Here is a 17032-nt window from a genome sequence, read left to right as displayed (position 1 = left end):
AATTATTAGTTGTCAGCTTTTATTTGATTGCCACCTTACTTATCGAGTGCTTTTAAGATAAGTTGAATAATTGAAGTGTCGTTCATTCATTCAGTTGTGAAAAGAGAGCCTAAAACATATATATTCAGGCAAGAACGGGATTCGAATCCATGACCGCTTAGATACTTTCACAATGCCGTAGAGGGTGAAGAGTTGGAAGTGACTAAACTATGTTCTGGAATGAATCTTTTTTAGGCTTTCATTTCGCAACTGCGTACGGTGCGCCTTATCTGCGATATTTTGTCATTCATTAATTCTTCCATCCGCAGTTCCAGAAATATGTATTCGTATATTTCACTTCCATCTCTTCAGCTTCTACAGGTAAATAATGACCTCAGAATATTATTTTCTTGCAATTGAATTGTTAAGTTTGCAGGTAAAGCATTGCATCGGTGTTGCAGACATTATGGGTTTCAATCCCGTACAATGTTGTTTTTTAGACTTTTTTTGCTCAACTGCGATGGTCTTTTATTTATTAATTATAATTTACGCGATAACAACAGTTTCTTAGCAGTTGTTTTCATTTACAAATGTGTAAAATTCCCCTTGCAGGGTCTTGTGACGTACAGGAAATGACGTTTGCTGGCCTGCAGACAAGTGTTCACCATCAAACACCCCTCCAGGAAGGCCAGCGGTATTTCTTCACAATAGAAGCAATCAATGCTGCTGGATTAAAAGAATCAGCTTATTCCGATGGTGTAACTGTTGACACCACTCCAGCTCTAATTGGGGATGTTCTATATGAAGTAGAGACTAGTGGAGCAAATGCCGCATCTCAGTCTCCACCGCCGTCAGAAAGCGGACGCGATCGAAGATCCGTTTGGGACACCCCGTCCGATGCTGATCAAACAGACGCTTTCGCCGTCAGATCTGATGCCGCCTTTGGGTCTGACCGGTGGTGTAGTTACCCTGGAAATGGTTTGTGTAACTTTCTTAAGCAAGCAAATCCTCGGCGGCTGGCATTTTCCTGGAGGAAGCTCTCTGATGCCGAAAGTGGAGTTTCTTCTATAGAGTGGTGCGCTGGTAGCAGGCCCAAATTTTGTGACTTCGTCTCCTGGTCTGTTGTAGATCCTAGCGCAACATCGGTGGAGCATTCCCTTTCAAAGCCTCTTCCGTCAGGCAGTAAGGTGATTGTAACGTTAAAGATAACAAATGGGGTAGAAATGGTTTCCACAAGCACTTCCAAACCACTTCTTATTGATAGTACCGCACCCATTCCAGGTACTGTTATAGTGGGAAACACACCGGAGCTTAAATATCTTAAAAAAGACGAATCGGTTCAAGCAGATTGGAGTGGGTTTATTGACCAAGAGAGCGGATTGAGTCACTTTGAATGGGCTGTATGTTACGCAAGCTCTACGAGGGAATGTATCACGCCGTTCGTCAACATTGGACTCAAGAAATCAATCGATAATTCAGCTCTTGACATAAAACCGGGAGTCTCCTATGTTCTTGTTGTTCGTGCACATAACAACGTTGGGCTGTATAGGGAGGCTATATCTAATTCATTTACACTTGATGATACTTCACCGACCGCCGGAACTGTGTACGATGGTCTAAGTGAGCTAAGTGACCTTGATATACAGAGTTCGTCCAGTGAAATCTCGGCCAACTGGTCGCCATTTACAGACACCAATGGACGAATCACTGTGTACGAAATGTGCGTGGGAACAGAACAAGAGAAATGCGATGTGAATGACTTTGTTAATCAGGGAATCGCATTGAAAGGCACGATTTCGGGCTTAACTTTGAACCATGACGAGAAATACTTTGTCACCGTGAGAGCAACAAATGAAGCTGGCTATAGCGCTATTGCGTCTTCTAATGGCATTAAAGTGGACAGTACTCCTCCAGTAAGTGGATCAGTGATAGATACAGACGGACGGAAACTTGAAGACATTGATTACCAACCAGATGGCACCTATATTTATGCCAGCTGGGACGGTTTCGAGGATGAGGAATCAGGCATTGTCAGGTACAGGTGGTGTGCTGGTACCGCTAAGGGGACCTGCGACATCATCCCCGAAACTGATCTAGGTGACGTCACTAATCTTGTAGAACGGCAGATTAGTCCAGCTTTAGCTACAGGGATGGTCGTGTTTGTGACTGTTAGTGCCTACAACGGTGCAGGCGGAGTTACCAGGGAGTCTTCTAATGGAGTGAAAGTAGATAGCACCGCTCCTGTTATCTCAGAGGTAGGGAATACTTTACGTTTGGCTGCCCTAGAATGAACTGACAAAATCGTTTGCTGCTTCAATAACTTAGCTCAAACAACGTTATGGCAAAATATATTCTAATCCGTCTACGTCTAAAGAAACTATTTATCGTTTGAGATTGATGATTATTCAGCGAATGACACAGGCATACTCGGAAAAAAGGAAATTTGAGTGCTCCTATCATGCGTCAAACCTAATACCTTCCGATTATTAGTTTTTATTTATCGTTTCTTGATTAGAAGCACAATATTTATTGGAGTACTTTTTATAAAACCTAATGAACATGCACCAATCTCGCTTCTTAGACCCTTCGTCTCTACTGGTAAGCCACAGGAAGAATCGAGTGCTCTGAGGACGTGCAGGGAAGCTTTTTAGAAACCATTCTAGAATGAAAATACTTGGAACGACTTTTTCACGCGTTTTTTGACAACAGTTTTGTTCGTTCCAGTCAGAACAAACGGACCGATCCGGAATGAACAAGTTTTCACTCCTCTTTTAGAATATTACCTTTGTTTTATTCTTTTACATTCCAGTCATTCTAATCATAAACATTCGGTCCATTCTCATTCCAGAAGAGAGAGGAAAAATACCCGTCCTAGTGCTAGGATGTAGAAAGTTGAAACTTGTATAAAAGTAGCCATGACATACGTCCGCTAGTAAGATAAAGGTGTATAGCCTTACTTTAAACTGGCTATTTGTATCCTATACAGGTCCTGGACTTCCAGCTTCATGGTTCACTTCGTGTTGACGAAGACTACATAACCTCTAAAGACGCTTACTGTGCTAGTTGGAAAACAGTGGACTCTGAAAGCGGTGTATCAAAAACCGAGATATCTGTCTGCTCCGCCGTCAACATTAATAACGACTGCCTAGTGAGTAACCTGGATGTAGGCAACCGCACAATGATTTGCAAAGCTGACCTGGAGTTCAAAGAGGGAGTCAAGTATGTAACACGAGTTCGCTCCACGAACGTCGTCGGACGATCCAGCGAGATGGTGTCTGACGGTTTCGTTGTTGACTCGACACCACCAATTATGGGCGAGGTCATCCACGTTGAAAATCCGCCTTCAGAAGGACAGTCCCAGTTGTTTACTCACTCGAAGATCTCTGTAGAGTGGAGCAGGTTCGTGGACCTCGAAAGCGGTGTCAAAAAATACTATCTTTGCCTTGGCACGGAGTCTGGCACATGTAACTTTTTAAACTTTACAGATGTCGCAAACTCTACGAGTTACACTTTTGAAGATTTGCACCTTACACAGGGCGAAACGTACTTTGTCTCTATCAAAGCAGAGAATATGGCTGGCCTGATGAGTGACGTCCAGTCCTCAAGTGGAGTAACTGTTGACAAGACAGGTACTGTGAACTGCTTCTAATTATCAGTCATCATACAAATTCAAAATAAGTAAATCCAGTTTTGCAATTGGTTGGCATAATAAGACAAAATGGTACGCGGTCTTTTTGTTTAAATACTATCCCTGTTTTTCTCGTCCATCCATAACTATACATTCTGTGGAGATGATCACAGCCTAGTTGACAATTGTTATGCAAACAATAAGGGAATTTGTCAGCTAAAGAACGTTTTCTTCATGCACTCAGAAATTCCTAGAACTAATGAATTCAAATGAAACTGTCAGCTGGCAATGGAATATGATTTTGCATCGTTCTGCTACCGTTTGATAACTAAAGATATAGCCGTAAATGCAAAGAAGAGAAGAAGACCATTTTAGTGTCGTATAGATAGATACAGGGTCTTTCTTTGTTTGTGAGGATTTCGCTCTAACCAAAATTTTGTTTCCCTTGTTGGCTGAGTGTTAACTGATAATCTAGAAATCATTTACATTCTTCGAGGCCTCCATGTTGTACTTTTGTAGTTTTGTTTCACTCAATGGTATTGTTTCTTTAAGGGCCTGTTAACGGAGGTGAAATTCTTGACGGTGCTAAGCAAGACCAGGATGTTGACATTCAGCGAAGTACAACCCATACATCAGCTCACTGGAGCGCCTTTGAAGATCTGGAAAGTGACGTTGTGGAGGTCATGTGGTGCGCAGGCTCATCACCAGGTTCCTGCGACCTTGTTGCACAATCGTCACTAACTCCAGTCAGTACGTCCGTTCACAAGATTCTCACTGAGCCGCTTAAAAACGGTCAGCGCTACTTCATCACCGTAAATGCAACAAACAGCGCTGGGGTGACAACGTCTCTTACATCAGATGGCATGACAGTTGACGATACACCACCGATATCTGGCTCTGTAATCGACGGAGTCGTTTCAGATGTGGATTATCTGAACGGCGAGGATGATGTCAGCGCACGCTGGTTTGGCTTTGAGGACTTGGAGTCTGGTATCGAGTCTTACGAAGTAGCTTTATGCGATGCTAAAAACTTATCTTCGTGCCCTCAAACCTTCACTGGGGTTGGGAAAGCAACTAACATTACCATTACAGGTTAGATTTGATATATTTTTTTCTAATAACTAATAAGCCATCGCGACAATAAACGTTGTAAACTTTGTTCAAGTACAGTCTCTGTTTAATTTCAAAACGTTTACAAACAAACAACTACCGTTTTGTGGTTGCATAACCTGAGGAAGTTTGTAACATTTTGAAGCGTGAGGCCAAAGCAACTGCAAAGAGTGCAATACGCCGACCAGCGCAATAAAATAAAAGCACCGGATCCTGTAGCAATTAGAACATTTCTGAGTTGCTTTGAACCTCATTTTGAAAGCGAGGCTAAGTGCAAAGTTTTTGTTATGAAAATTAGTTTTCATTCGTATGCAAACAAAACTAATTTTCATATGAAAAGTTTTGCACTTAGCCTCGCTTTCATAGTGAGGTTCACAGCAACTCGAAAATGGCCTATTATCGAACATAGAATATATAAAAAAAACCAAAGCTGAATTCACGGTTCGGGAAATATATTGATTCAAATATTTAAAAAAAGTACGGAAATTTCTTCTTCAGGGTATTCTGTGTAATACCATGAAGAACATCATCAATATAATTTCCGAACCGTAAAATCAGCCATCTCTATTTAATATATTATTTGGTCGACATATTTGTCTATTCGATGCGGTTTTCTCCACACTGAAGAAGGGTTATATACCCGAAACGTCTGTGTTTTTTTCAAAACCGTTTTTGACACTTTTTGATATTTATTTTTATATCAATCCTAACCGATAACATTTTCAAGTATCACGCATCTCCAAGGAACTTTCCTTTCGCAGTTCATTATATTTGTCTATTTATTACGTATACGTTAATTGGTCAAAATGCTATGTCGTAGAATACATAGTAAAGAACGTAAGTAATGATTTTGTTCTCTTTGTCATTTTCATAGGATTAGACCTTGAAAGCGGTGTTCAGTACTTTTTCATCGTCAGAGCAGTCAACTTTGCTGGACTTCAGATCCAGGCTTCCTCTGATGGATTCACTGTCGATTTTACCCCTCCCACGGCAAGCGAAGCACGGCTGGGTGCTGGACCCGAGATTGCTAAGTACCAATCAGATTTGACCAAGTTTACTGTCAGGTAAAAGCTGTTATTTCGTTGTAGGAGGTGAATACCATTTTGCCATTACTTCCTTCACATTTAACGGCCCAGTTTTGCCAAATTTGTTTGTTTGATTGCCAATATTAAATAGTCTCGCTCCTTAAACAAACGGATATCGTGATACAGTAAAATATTTCTTCCAGCGATTGAAAGGTCAGTCGTTCGAGTCACGGGTTGGTGTTCATAATACGTTAATTGGCTGTTTAGACGAACCGTTAGTATTAGTTCAACAGGTTTTATAATCCAATAAATTCTTAATACACACCTTATCCTGGCGAACTCCGTGAATTCGACTTCAGGTCTTTGTCGCACTACCTGAAACGAGGTACTTGTGTCTTTCCATGCAACCTAGTTGTGTAACAGACATCAGATAACTGTTAGAGGAAGTGTAACAACATTTTTGTTGTGGGAGTGAGTGAGTACAGGGGGGGGGGGACTTTCGATAGAGTAAAATCCTTTGGAGGTGAAGGGTACTACTCTAAGTAAATTAGTCCTATAGAAAAATTCATTAAAGTTGCAGAGCTAACCAAGCTTGTTTTCAGCGGTGAAGAGAGAGGTGTAACACTCCTCGTCACTTAGTCACTTAATGGACGCTGGCTGTTTCGACCACATGCTTATCTACTGATTACGTACTAACTCTATCCTCTTTTTTCCGCAGTTGGCCTTCGTTTATTGATTCCGAAACTGGTATCTCACAATACCAAGTCTGTGTTAGTACCATACCTGAAAATTGCACCATCACTACTTTCATTAACGTCGGCTTGAACACAAGCTTAACTGTGCGTGGTTTACAGCTTGTCCACGGAGAGTCATATTATGCTGTCGTAAAAGGAACCAATCACATTGGTTTATCATCGGAGACGACATCTAACCGAGTTTCGATCGATTCTACGCCTCCGACACTTAAAGATGCAGACAACGTTTTGGTCAATACGACGCAAGTTCCGCCTACCACTGAAGGAAATTCAAACAGTTCCCTTCCTCGTGGTAGCGATATGCTTGCCTACAATGAAATACAAGCAAGCTCTCATGTTCGATTTAGTTGCTCCGAGGAACTGTTGACTTCCACCTGGGATGAATTTGAAGATGCAGAGAGCACACTGGAGCGGTATGACTGGTGCGTTGGAACATCTAAGGGACAATGTGATGTGTTAGCGTTAAAGTCAGTTGGAGTAAAGCCAAAAGGCACAGCCATAGTCAAAAGACTCGCATCAGGCACGGTGCTTTACGCTACTGTCTACGCTGTGAATGGAGTCGGTATGAAAACTCGTTTGGTGTCTGAACAATGCAAGGTCATCTCCATCGCACCAAAGCTTGTGGAGGTTATCGATATTCCAAGTCTGGACGCAGGCAATCTGACGGATATTGACTGGCAAGCCTTGATGCAAAGTTTGTCGCTTCAGTGGGAGATCATGGGAAACTTTATTAAAGACATCTCGCGCTTGCGTATTCAGGTAGCTGTCACACAACCTTCTTCAAACTTGTCTCTACCACACCTTGTCACGGAGAAATCATGGAGTAGCGAACCTTTCGTACATGAGTTTATGGACGTGTTGTCTTGGCAACGAAATGTGACAATCCGAAGTGTGTCCTTGGAACCATGGGAGCGTTACCGGGGAGTTGTGAGGGTCTGGAACGAAGGTGATATTTACACTGAGGCTGCCAGCGATGGTCTGAGAATCGAACCCAGTGCTCCTCCGAAAAGGGGTTTACACATCCGAGATGTTGGTGCTGAACAAGAGCATTTACGATGGCTGCCAAACTTGACATTACCTGAAGTTAACCGAAGTGCATTAGACGAGGATGTGAAGTACATATCTTTTCCAAAAGAGTTGCAGCTGGTCATAAGAAGCGGTTCAAATGATACCAGCAACAGAACAGCTTTCCGTCTGGACCACAACCTTTTCAGTCCAACGAAGGAGTTCAAGATCATTGTCCAAAGAGTGACATCGGACAAAAACGAAAGCAACACAACTGAAGACTCGAGCATAATGAAAGTCCTCCCAGGATTTGCTGATCCCGAGGGACCGTGCTGTGCCAAGTGCCCGGTTGACCCGCAAGTTGCGTTCACCGACACACACTTCAAAGCCACTTTACCGTCCAAACAGTTTGGTGCTTCTGTGGCTCATCTGCCGAATGGCTATTTTGCCATTGGATCTGCCGATAAAGCATTCGCCCTTCCCCGTGAAAACAGAAGTGCAAGCCACATCACCATGTCAGATGACATTGCTGGCTCAACTGCGATGCCAATAAAAGTGATAGCACATGGTAACCGGTCGGTCTTCTTATCGAGTAATAAAGCACATCTTTATGAGAGCAGCATGGATGACCGTGAAAATCTACAATTGACGAAGACCGTAGTTTTAAGCAATTGCAAGACTGTTTCAGCAGCTGATTGTCCTGCCGATAATTTATGGGCAGACAACATAAGCCAGGACATTGCAATTCATGGCAACGTTATTGCTGTTACTGGAACCAATTTGACTACGAACGCTAGTGTCGTGGGTATTTTCAAGGAAAATAGAGGAGCGTGGTCGTTTATGAAAGCACTTGGAGAAGAAAAGAAGGACCGTAACTTTGGGCATTCAGTGTCTTTAAACAAGCACCTCCTGGCAATAGCAGAAGGGGAAAAGAAGAATTCGTGCATCTCTGTTTACTCCATCGAAACGACCACCCTCCAAAAGACCATCTGCTTTGATAAACACCGGAACGTCACTGGCCCGCTGTCTATTCGTCTTACAGAAACTGAAGCCCTTGTTGTGGTGTCTAAAGCTTCCAGGTTGGCAAAAGTTCTTCAACTTAACACCACAACAAAATCCTACCATGAGGTGTGTAATTTTGTTGCTGTTACACCAGAGGAATACTTGAGTGGAGATCTGGATGTTAACGCCCGCGATGGAGGTTTCATTACTGCACTAGGCATGCAGACGATAGGGGGACGAGACGGGGTGCAGTTGATTGGTTTCCAGGGAATATATTCAAAGTATGAGGCTGGTCGATGCGTGAACCTCGGACGAGCTATCTCGCGCGAGAATGGGTTGAGGGTGGATGATGGAATTCCTCGAGCTTCAGTGTCCTTCGTACATAATACAATTTTGATTGGCACTCCCGGCGTTCTTACATGGCCTGGACAAGGAGAGGCGTTAGGTACAGGACGAGTCTATACGGCAACATATTGCCCAATTAACCATTACCGCGTGAGAGTTTCTCAGATTAATGGCTTGGGTATCGTAAAATGTATCCCTTGCGAAGAAGGACGGAAGTCATTTGGTGGATTTGCAGAAATGTGCTCCACATGCAAAGGAATGACGTGTTCACCGCTTCAGAGCGACGATCCGTTCAGTTTTACATCAAGTATTTGTGATTCTGTTTCCTGTCCCTCTACAACGATGGTGAATAGCGAAACCAATGGGTTGAACATCAACCTGATGAATGGATCCCTCTTTGTCCCTGGCTCTGAAAACCTCTACACCGTGGAGCTGCTTGAAACAACACGAGCTGGTCAATCAACCAGCTCTCTCTCGGAGTCTTTCGTTATCGACTCGACGGCTCCAGAAGTTGGGGTCGTGTACGATGGAATTGGCAGTGATCCAAATACGAACTGCTCCGAGAACTCGACCTTTGGCGAAAACAGTCAATGCTCCACTCGAAGTTTTGAAGACACCGATATCGACTTTACCAACAATACTCGCGAGATTCACGCCAGGTGGATTGACTTCTTGGATAACGAAAGTGACATCGTCGAGTATTTCTGGTGTGTGGGGACTCAGCCAATGAAAGATGACATCCGGGTATGCGAAAGCACTGGAGTGAGGCCAAACGGAAGTCACTATGGACTTAATTTGCAGCATGGTGATTCTTATTTTGTTACAGTGGTCGCCTGTAATGGAGCCTGCAGATGTTCAGCGACATACAGTGATGGCGTTAGCATAGACACCACACCACCTGTGATGGAATACGTCAGAGACGGAATTATGGGACCTGATATGGACTTCCAGGTAATGAACATTTAGCGCTTGTTTCCATTTAAGTAATAAAAACCCGGCTTTTCCCTTTATCTTGGTGCTTATACTTCCTTTGTAATTGAATGAAGCTCACCCCTTTAAATTATCTCTAGCTACATATTATGTACCGAATCTACAATCCACCCTACAAGAAACAAAGACATGGCTCTTAATAACACAATGCATGCTTCGAATCGCAAGGTTCTCTCAGAAAAATGGCAGTTTATTAATGTGTATTGTTCCCTTCATAGGTCTTCGTTGACATAATATTTGCATACTTCGCCGCAAGTGACCCAGAAAGTGATGTGACGTCATACGAGGTTGCCTGGGGAACTGCGCCTGGCTTGACCGATGTCAAGGAGTTTGAAGAGGTCACTAACACAACGATATGGCTTGCTAAGTTTAAAGACAACGCTCTCGGAAAAGGGAAGAAGTACTTTGCTACCGTAAGAGCAACAAATGGTGCTGGTTTACTATCCAACAGACTGTCTTCAAATGGTATCGTGGTTGGAAAGTCGGAATACGTCTTTGACAATAAGTCGTCTGCCTCGTTTTTCTTCGATACTGTGAACGTGAATGAAAACGGGTCGCGCAAGGATGGAGGAGTGGGGCAGACATACGGGACACTAACTGTGCCTGAGGGAGCAGTTAAAGGCGAAGTAAAGCTGCGCTCGTACAGTCTGGACAATGATGCACTGAAGAAGAACAGGACTGAGGAGGGTCCTGTTAGCAACCCAAAAGACACTAAGCCTAAGGTTTGTGCCCTACTATTTTATTTTAAGAGTTTCTTGGTTCACAAATCTAGAAGGACACATAGAACTGTTTTCTATGGTTTACTAACCGATAGGTTATCCTACTTTATTGACTGTCTAAATAAGTGATTCACTGATTCACTTATTTATTGAATTCACTGAGTGGCTGACTGACTATTTTGATTCCTAAGTTACTAACGGACTAAATGAATGATATGGCGACTGACTGACTCCTGACTGATTGCCTGTGGATCGACTGTCTGATTTAGCAGCCTGTCTTCTCAACCGCTGACTATCTGACTCCCTACCTGAAAGACGGACAGGCTGTCTGGCTTCCTGACTCGTTAAATGACTGTCTTGCATGACTGTCGCAGATGACTGACTATTTGACTGGCTGACTGACGGTCTAACATTGTATGATTGACGCTTAATATCCTTTTTACCACAATTTTTTCTAATCTCGCAATCTGATTGGCTGATTTTCCGTTGTCGATAAGAGTCTAGATCACGCTGCTCGCGTCAATCAGCGCGTGCAAATTTTGAGCGTTATTGTAAAAAATTTTTTGACGTTGATATTGTGGTAAAAACAAATCGAATGTGGTTTACCGCTGTCTGCACTCTTATCGACAACCATATTCGTCATCACAGTAGTCAAAATGTTGTGCGCCGAGTGAGTCCACAACAAATTTTGACCACTGTGATGACGAATATCGTTGTCGATAAGAGTACAGACAACGCCAAACCACATTCGATTTGTTAACTCTATCATTCTTGTTTTAAAACTTCACCTGCTTGTTGTTTCTCATCGCCCTTTCCCTTTTCACTTGACTGATAAATTTCGTCCATTTCGCGGCTTTACACAGAATACTTTTACTTTCCCCCGGCAGCAATTCATGCTTGGGAACTACAGTTTTGTAATTAAGGCGCTGGATCCAGCGAACAACACGGTCAAGGAAGGCTACAAGTTTGCAAAGCCTATCACCATTTCTATGTTCTACGACGTCGATAAACTGGTGAAGGCCAACGACAAGTACGTCAACAATGAGGTCCAAAAGGAAGACATAGATCCTGTGTTGTATCTGTGGGATCCGGAAAACGAAACATGGTAAGATTTCTTGTGTTGTAGTTCATATAATCTGAGAATGTTAAGAATGTTACGACGTCGTTGAACATAATAGTCTTTCAGTCTAGTGTCCATGAGAAATCTGGATTCAACCAGAATGAAAGACGTGCGTTCCGTTCGATTGGCCTTATTCCGGAATAAGATAAAACGGGACAGCTATTAAATTTGTCTTTTTAAGTAATTTGGTAAGTCAAACTTTTTTCGCTAATACATGATAATTTAATTAGGAGTCCTCTCGTACTCCAGTTACTCCTAAAACTTTTTATGATGGATTACTTGTCATCGTTTTATGTATTCCTATTCCGGAATAAGGTCAATCGAATGCACACTAATTAACCATGTCACGGTGCGTTTAATGACCGTGTTCTGTATTCTCACAACCTCAATGATTTGTCATGGTCATCGAGTATAAGATGCATGTCTTGATCAATTTGGTTCTGACTAAAATCTGTGGGTGAAAACCTGAGGTTTTCCCGTGTAAGGCGAAATATAACTTTGTTGTTGAAGTTTTTAATTCTTGCTTTTAAAGAAGATACCAGCAATAAACTGTCTCTTGTGAGATTCGGTATCAACACTGTTTCCCGCCGCTTTTCTTCACAGTTAAGTTGGAAACCTTACCTCATCACTCATTTTACAAGCACGCATGGGAAATCATTGAAAGAAAGCCGCTGAAAATTTTGACAAACGTTTAAGTCCTCGCTTTTATGGTGCGGAAATTTGGTATCGCCGAGAAGAGATGCCAGCATCCCCAAGAAGCCCTCTCTACTTTTTTCCTTGCCATTCTTTCACACGTGTATAGAATCTAATCTGACTCTCTTTCCACCAACGTACAGGCATGGAACATGCTGACCGAATCTGTTAATTGATGAATTAGACCACTCCCATTTAGGCTTTCTTCCTATGCTTATAGGAGGCCAAAGAGCGACATTTGGATAATTGACGGTTTTGTCTGTTCAAGCGTTCAGCATTATGTGATTATTTTGCTATGTAAAACAATGTAGCTTAAGCTTGTGTACAGCAACTTCATTTATCATATTTGCTTTGCTAAGGTTCGACGCCTCTCTCACCTGTGCGGAGCCCTGGAGTCACGTGAACCGGTCAATCAAGTTGTTGACAGTCAAGGTGTGTCATCTGACTCAGTTTGCCTTCCTCTGGTCATTCTACGCTCAGCATGGTCTGGTCTTGTTCGACAAAAACAACTCAGGTAAGTGTATTACATTTACACACAACACTTAATTGTTACCTTTGCTTTAAAAAAATAGACTGACATAAAATAGCACTTAAATACATGAAATTAAAGGTACAGACCAAAGGTACAGTTAAAGAACTAGGGAGGCAGATTTACATGTAAATAATTTAACTTGAAAGGTCGGAAACGCATCAGCTTATGTCATAGTCAGTACGCGCGATGTAATTGGTCAATTTTGCGGGCCGTATTTCACTATACGGCCCGCTAAATTTGAAAGTGTCCTTTCCCGCACGCCCGATTAATCTCAGAGATAGAACAAATATCTTTCTAACCTCGTTTTCTCGGTCCGTACTGTGAGTTACGGATCCTTTTTCCCCCTTTGATTTACGGCCATAAATCAACGGGGGAAAAACTCGGTCCTTAACTTACAGTACTAACCTCGTACTTGGTTAGTAAGATATGATTTACACGCACACAACACAACACGCAAGGCACGTACGCAGGTATATACCGGCTAACGCCCCAAAGTGGGCAGCAAATCGCCCAGTGAGTCCCTGACAAACATTTTGGTTGTTTCTCGGATATCCCTGTACCTCGCTGTATCCCATGTTTTGCGGCCGTAATTTACCAGACAAGTGCGTTTTCTCTACCAAAACGTGTACATCGAAACCACTTTTTGAAACTCAAAATAGTTGCTCCAGTGGCAGCACCAGTCCCCTAGCTAATGTTCCGTGTACTTAAAAGATTTCAACGGACATTTAGTCATTTTATTTGTGTTGCGTCCTTAGATAATTTAAACACTGAAATTAAAGCAAAGACCCGTTACACTGTACTTGAGATTTTTGTGCAACTTTTGTCGCACTCAAGTTGCAGTTCAGTTTAAATGGCCTGTGTAATCTAGCAACGATTTTAACGCGATTTGTCGCTGCGATATATCGCAGAGGTTTTCGAACATGTTTGAAATTTGATACAAACTTGCAGAGTTTCTCAGAGAACGTACAGCAATATCGCGCTGAAATCGCGTATTATCACGCCTTGTGCATCAAAAGACGAAGGTGTAAAAAGACCTTTGGAGTCACTTAATTTGTCCGTTGATTATTTAACACGAATAATTTTTTTTTTTCAATAAAGTGTACGACAAAGAGGGTGTGGTGAAAGTTGCCCGAACAAGACACGTCACTAAACTGGAAATTCCAGTTCGGCGAGCGAAAGGCTCTCAAGGTGATATCACAGTTCAGTGGTCCCTATATCAAAACGAGTCACTGCACAGCACAAGCTTGCTGTGGCCAGCATCCGGGAAAATCTCTCTAGCTGATGGCAAGTGGAACGAATCTTTCATCATCAACGTTGAGAACAACAACAAAGAGGCGCCAGAGAGCGTGATCTGGATCCAGCTTGACAAGACTTCCGGTGGGGCTGTCCTAGCATCACGTGATCAAACCACAGCGAAGATTGTGATTGCGGGAAACGAGGAAGGGGAGACCTGGAAATGGATTGTTATTGGCGCATGTAGTGCTTTGCTGATGATTTTGGCAATTGTTGTTCTTCTATGGTGGGTTCGAAGGAAGAAGATTAAAACTGAAAGGTAATTTACACTGTTTATTAGCCATGAAAGAAACTGTATTTTATCAATTTGGAGGAGCAGGGAAGGCGCAGTGGTGAGAGCACTCGCCTCCCACCAATGTGGCTCGGATTTGATTCCCGGACTCGGCGTCATATTTGGGTTGAGTTTGTTGTTGGTTCTCGTCCTTGCTCCGAGAGGTTTTTCTCCGGGTTCTCCGGTTTTCCCCTCTCCTCAAAAAAACAACACTTCTAAATTCCAATTCAATCTGGAAAGTGTCCCCTGTTAGTGCTCTGCGCTAAATACATTGGCACTTAAATGAAGTGATTGATTATTATGTTGTAAAAAATGAATGAGACCAAACCAATGTAACCACCCCGGTAGTAATAAGGGAAGGTTAAGACATTTGTGGCTCGTGGTGACCAGTACGTGTTCTGCTTTTGACGCTTCTTGGTGTCGTTGTATGTACATTGGCAATACATCGAAAACTAAAACAAGAATTTTTCGCAGTCGCATGACAAAAAGCAACAAAAAGCAAAGAAAGGGAACATTTTATTTCATATTGTTGTCCGTGAGTCGCGAACGTCTGACTTAACCAATAAGAACTAGAAGACAGTGCACGTGACAAGTGAATAGCGCGAGAAAATGTGTGCAGCACAGGGAATATTTTACTTCCAAGTGGTCGAATCACTGCACGCAGCGTACTGAGATGAAATCAACGTAAGCATGAGGTTACGTTTGACATCCAATTCAAAGTAATTATTATTAGTTATTTAATGAATTATATATTATTGTTAGGGAAATTTAGTTGTTGATCTCCAGTGATCACCTATGTTTTCCATTCGTAGGATTGAAGATAGAACTCATGAGATCGAGCTTCCATACTGCAGCTCCATGAGCACAAAACGAGAGAAGATTCAGCCGAGTACAGGTGGATTGGACTCGGGCGCTCTTAAGACGCTGCGCCCCGTTCCCAAAGCTACACAGATGTGAGTTTACAGTACACGCACTGGTAAAGTAAACTGCGTTGATTGTAGTAAAAGTGGACGTAGCTACCCCAAGCAGCTTTACAGGGACTCACACTCGAACATTGTATCAGAGACAAATTATCTAAATTAAACATGACTATAGATGAAAACTTCTAAGTGACAGGAGGCTGAAAGGCTGCCTATTTTACATGCGTTCCTTAAGTCTATAGGAAAGAAACGGATCAAACAAATAAATAAATAAACAATAAATAAATAAATAAATAAATAAATAAATAAATAATCAATCAATCAGGATACCGACAAATTGAAATCCCCAATGTTTAGTATATTATAAATTGGATATTAGTATATCGTTGTCTGCACCTTTGATGTACGTCACGTGGTACACTTAGAAAACACAGCTTTTGACCAATCAGACAGTGTCTTTTCTATGTAATATTTGGTAATATCAGTTCCATTTTTGTCCGATTAATTCAGGGTCCTGTCATCTCAGTTGGGCACCCCCGATATCCATCAGATGGGCCGCTATGCAAGTGACGATGAACTGCTGGATGAAGATAGTGATCGTGGACCAAAGAGGACAAGCACCAAGCGGAGATTAACAGGTAACTTGTACACAATTTATGACATAGACACCGATTTACGATATGGTAACACCCTGTGTTCAAACTGATTATAACTCTGAGGTGGGGCCTACCGTTTGGCGATGACACTATGACTTGCAGTTTTAAGCTCCCTACCCCCAGGGAAAAGGAGTCCGAGCTACTTTACTCCCCTCACCACTCCTCTCAGTTACGTCACAGATATGCTTAGCCCCTCACACGCTTAACCTTCTCTTACATCAGGACCCTAGAGAGCGGCGACATCCGAACCTAATGGTTCCCTTGAGCGGTTAATGTTGCATACTGCGCGTTATCCGAGGGTTAGCGTCATTCTTCTTTGGTGTACCAATGCCTTAGTTGTAGTGGCAAGCGCTGGTCATTCCATCCGCCAACTCATTGAAAGGGCTGAAGTATATGTACGGGTCTGGGTAACTGATTGGTTTTACGGTGTGGGTAGTTATCCTGCTACCACCTGCTATTCTTTGTATGATCCCTTCCTCCAGACCAGTCTTGCAGCGGGTATAACTGGAGGATCTCGCAAAACAAAAACTACTCCATCATGCACGACATAGTCATAACATATGTTGTTAATGTCCTTTAGTGAAAGTATAACTCAGCTGACCTACACACGTTTGCACTCAAAGTCACATTGCTACACGCACACGTAGTACACAAAGCTACAGTCAATGTGTCCAGAGACAAAAGAATGGCGTGTAATGGCCATGAGAATGAGAGGCAACACTTGAAGAGCTACTGAAATCGGGTGTCCGTATAGTTGGACTCTAAAACCGGTTCTGTGTCGTACAATAGCTCAATGAGCTGAACATTACACAGTCGTTGCTATCTTTTTCCCTTTAAACCGATACATATCTCCTCTTAGGCTATCGCGAGCTCTTCCTTAACAGCTGATTCCTGGCTCCAGTTGTTCAAAGAGCGGATACCTTTATCCAGCAGATAAGTCGCTATCCAGCGGATAAAATGTATTGGTTGGAGTACACTTTATTCGTTGG

At 42.5% G+C, this 17032-nt stretch overlaps 1 protein-coding gene across 3 annotated transcripts in view; it reads left to right on the top strand.

Annotated features, from left to right (window-relative positions):
- LOC146467412 (uncharacterized) overlaps nt 1-17032 on the top strand; it is a 59304-nt gene that overhangs the window by 39193 nt on the left and 3079 nt on the right. For all 3 annotated transcript variants that reach the window (XM_085125876.1, XM_085125877.1, XM_085125878.1), the window contains exons 4-14: nt 592-2234; nt 2966-3608; nt 4160-4699; nt 5592-5781; nt 6461-9800; nt 10058-10561; nt 11446-11663; nt 12731-12885; nt 14002-14455; nt 15280-15420; nt 15898-16025. In XM_085125876.1, the coding sequence (XP_084982002.1) occupies nt 592-2234; nt 2966-3608; nt 4160-4699; nt 5592-5781; nt 6461-9800; nt 10058-10561; nt 11446-11663; nt 12731-12885; nt 14002-14455; nt 15280-15420; nt 15898-16025 (7956 nt within the window). The remainder of the gene's footprint in view (nt 1-591; nt 2235-2965; nt 3609-4159; nt 4700-5591; nt 5782-6460; nt 9801-10057; nt 10562-11445; nt 11664-12730; nt 12886-14001; nt 14456-15279; nt 15421-15897; nt 16026-17032) is intronic.

The sequence above is a fragment of the Pavona decussata genome, unplaced genomic scaffold (assembly GCF_977016875.1).
Source record: "Pavona decussata unplaced genomic scaffold, jaPavDecu1.1 SCAFFOLD_136, whole genome shotgun sequence".
NCBI lineage: Eukaryota > Metazoa > Cnidaria > Anthozoa > Scleractinia > Agariciidae > Pavona > Pavona decussata.
Note: the sequence above shows the minus strand (reverse complement) of the source record. Positions and strands in the feature narration are given on the sequence as shown.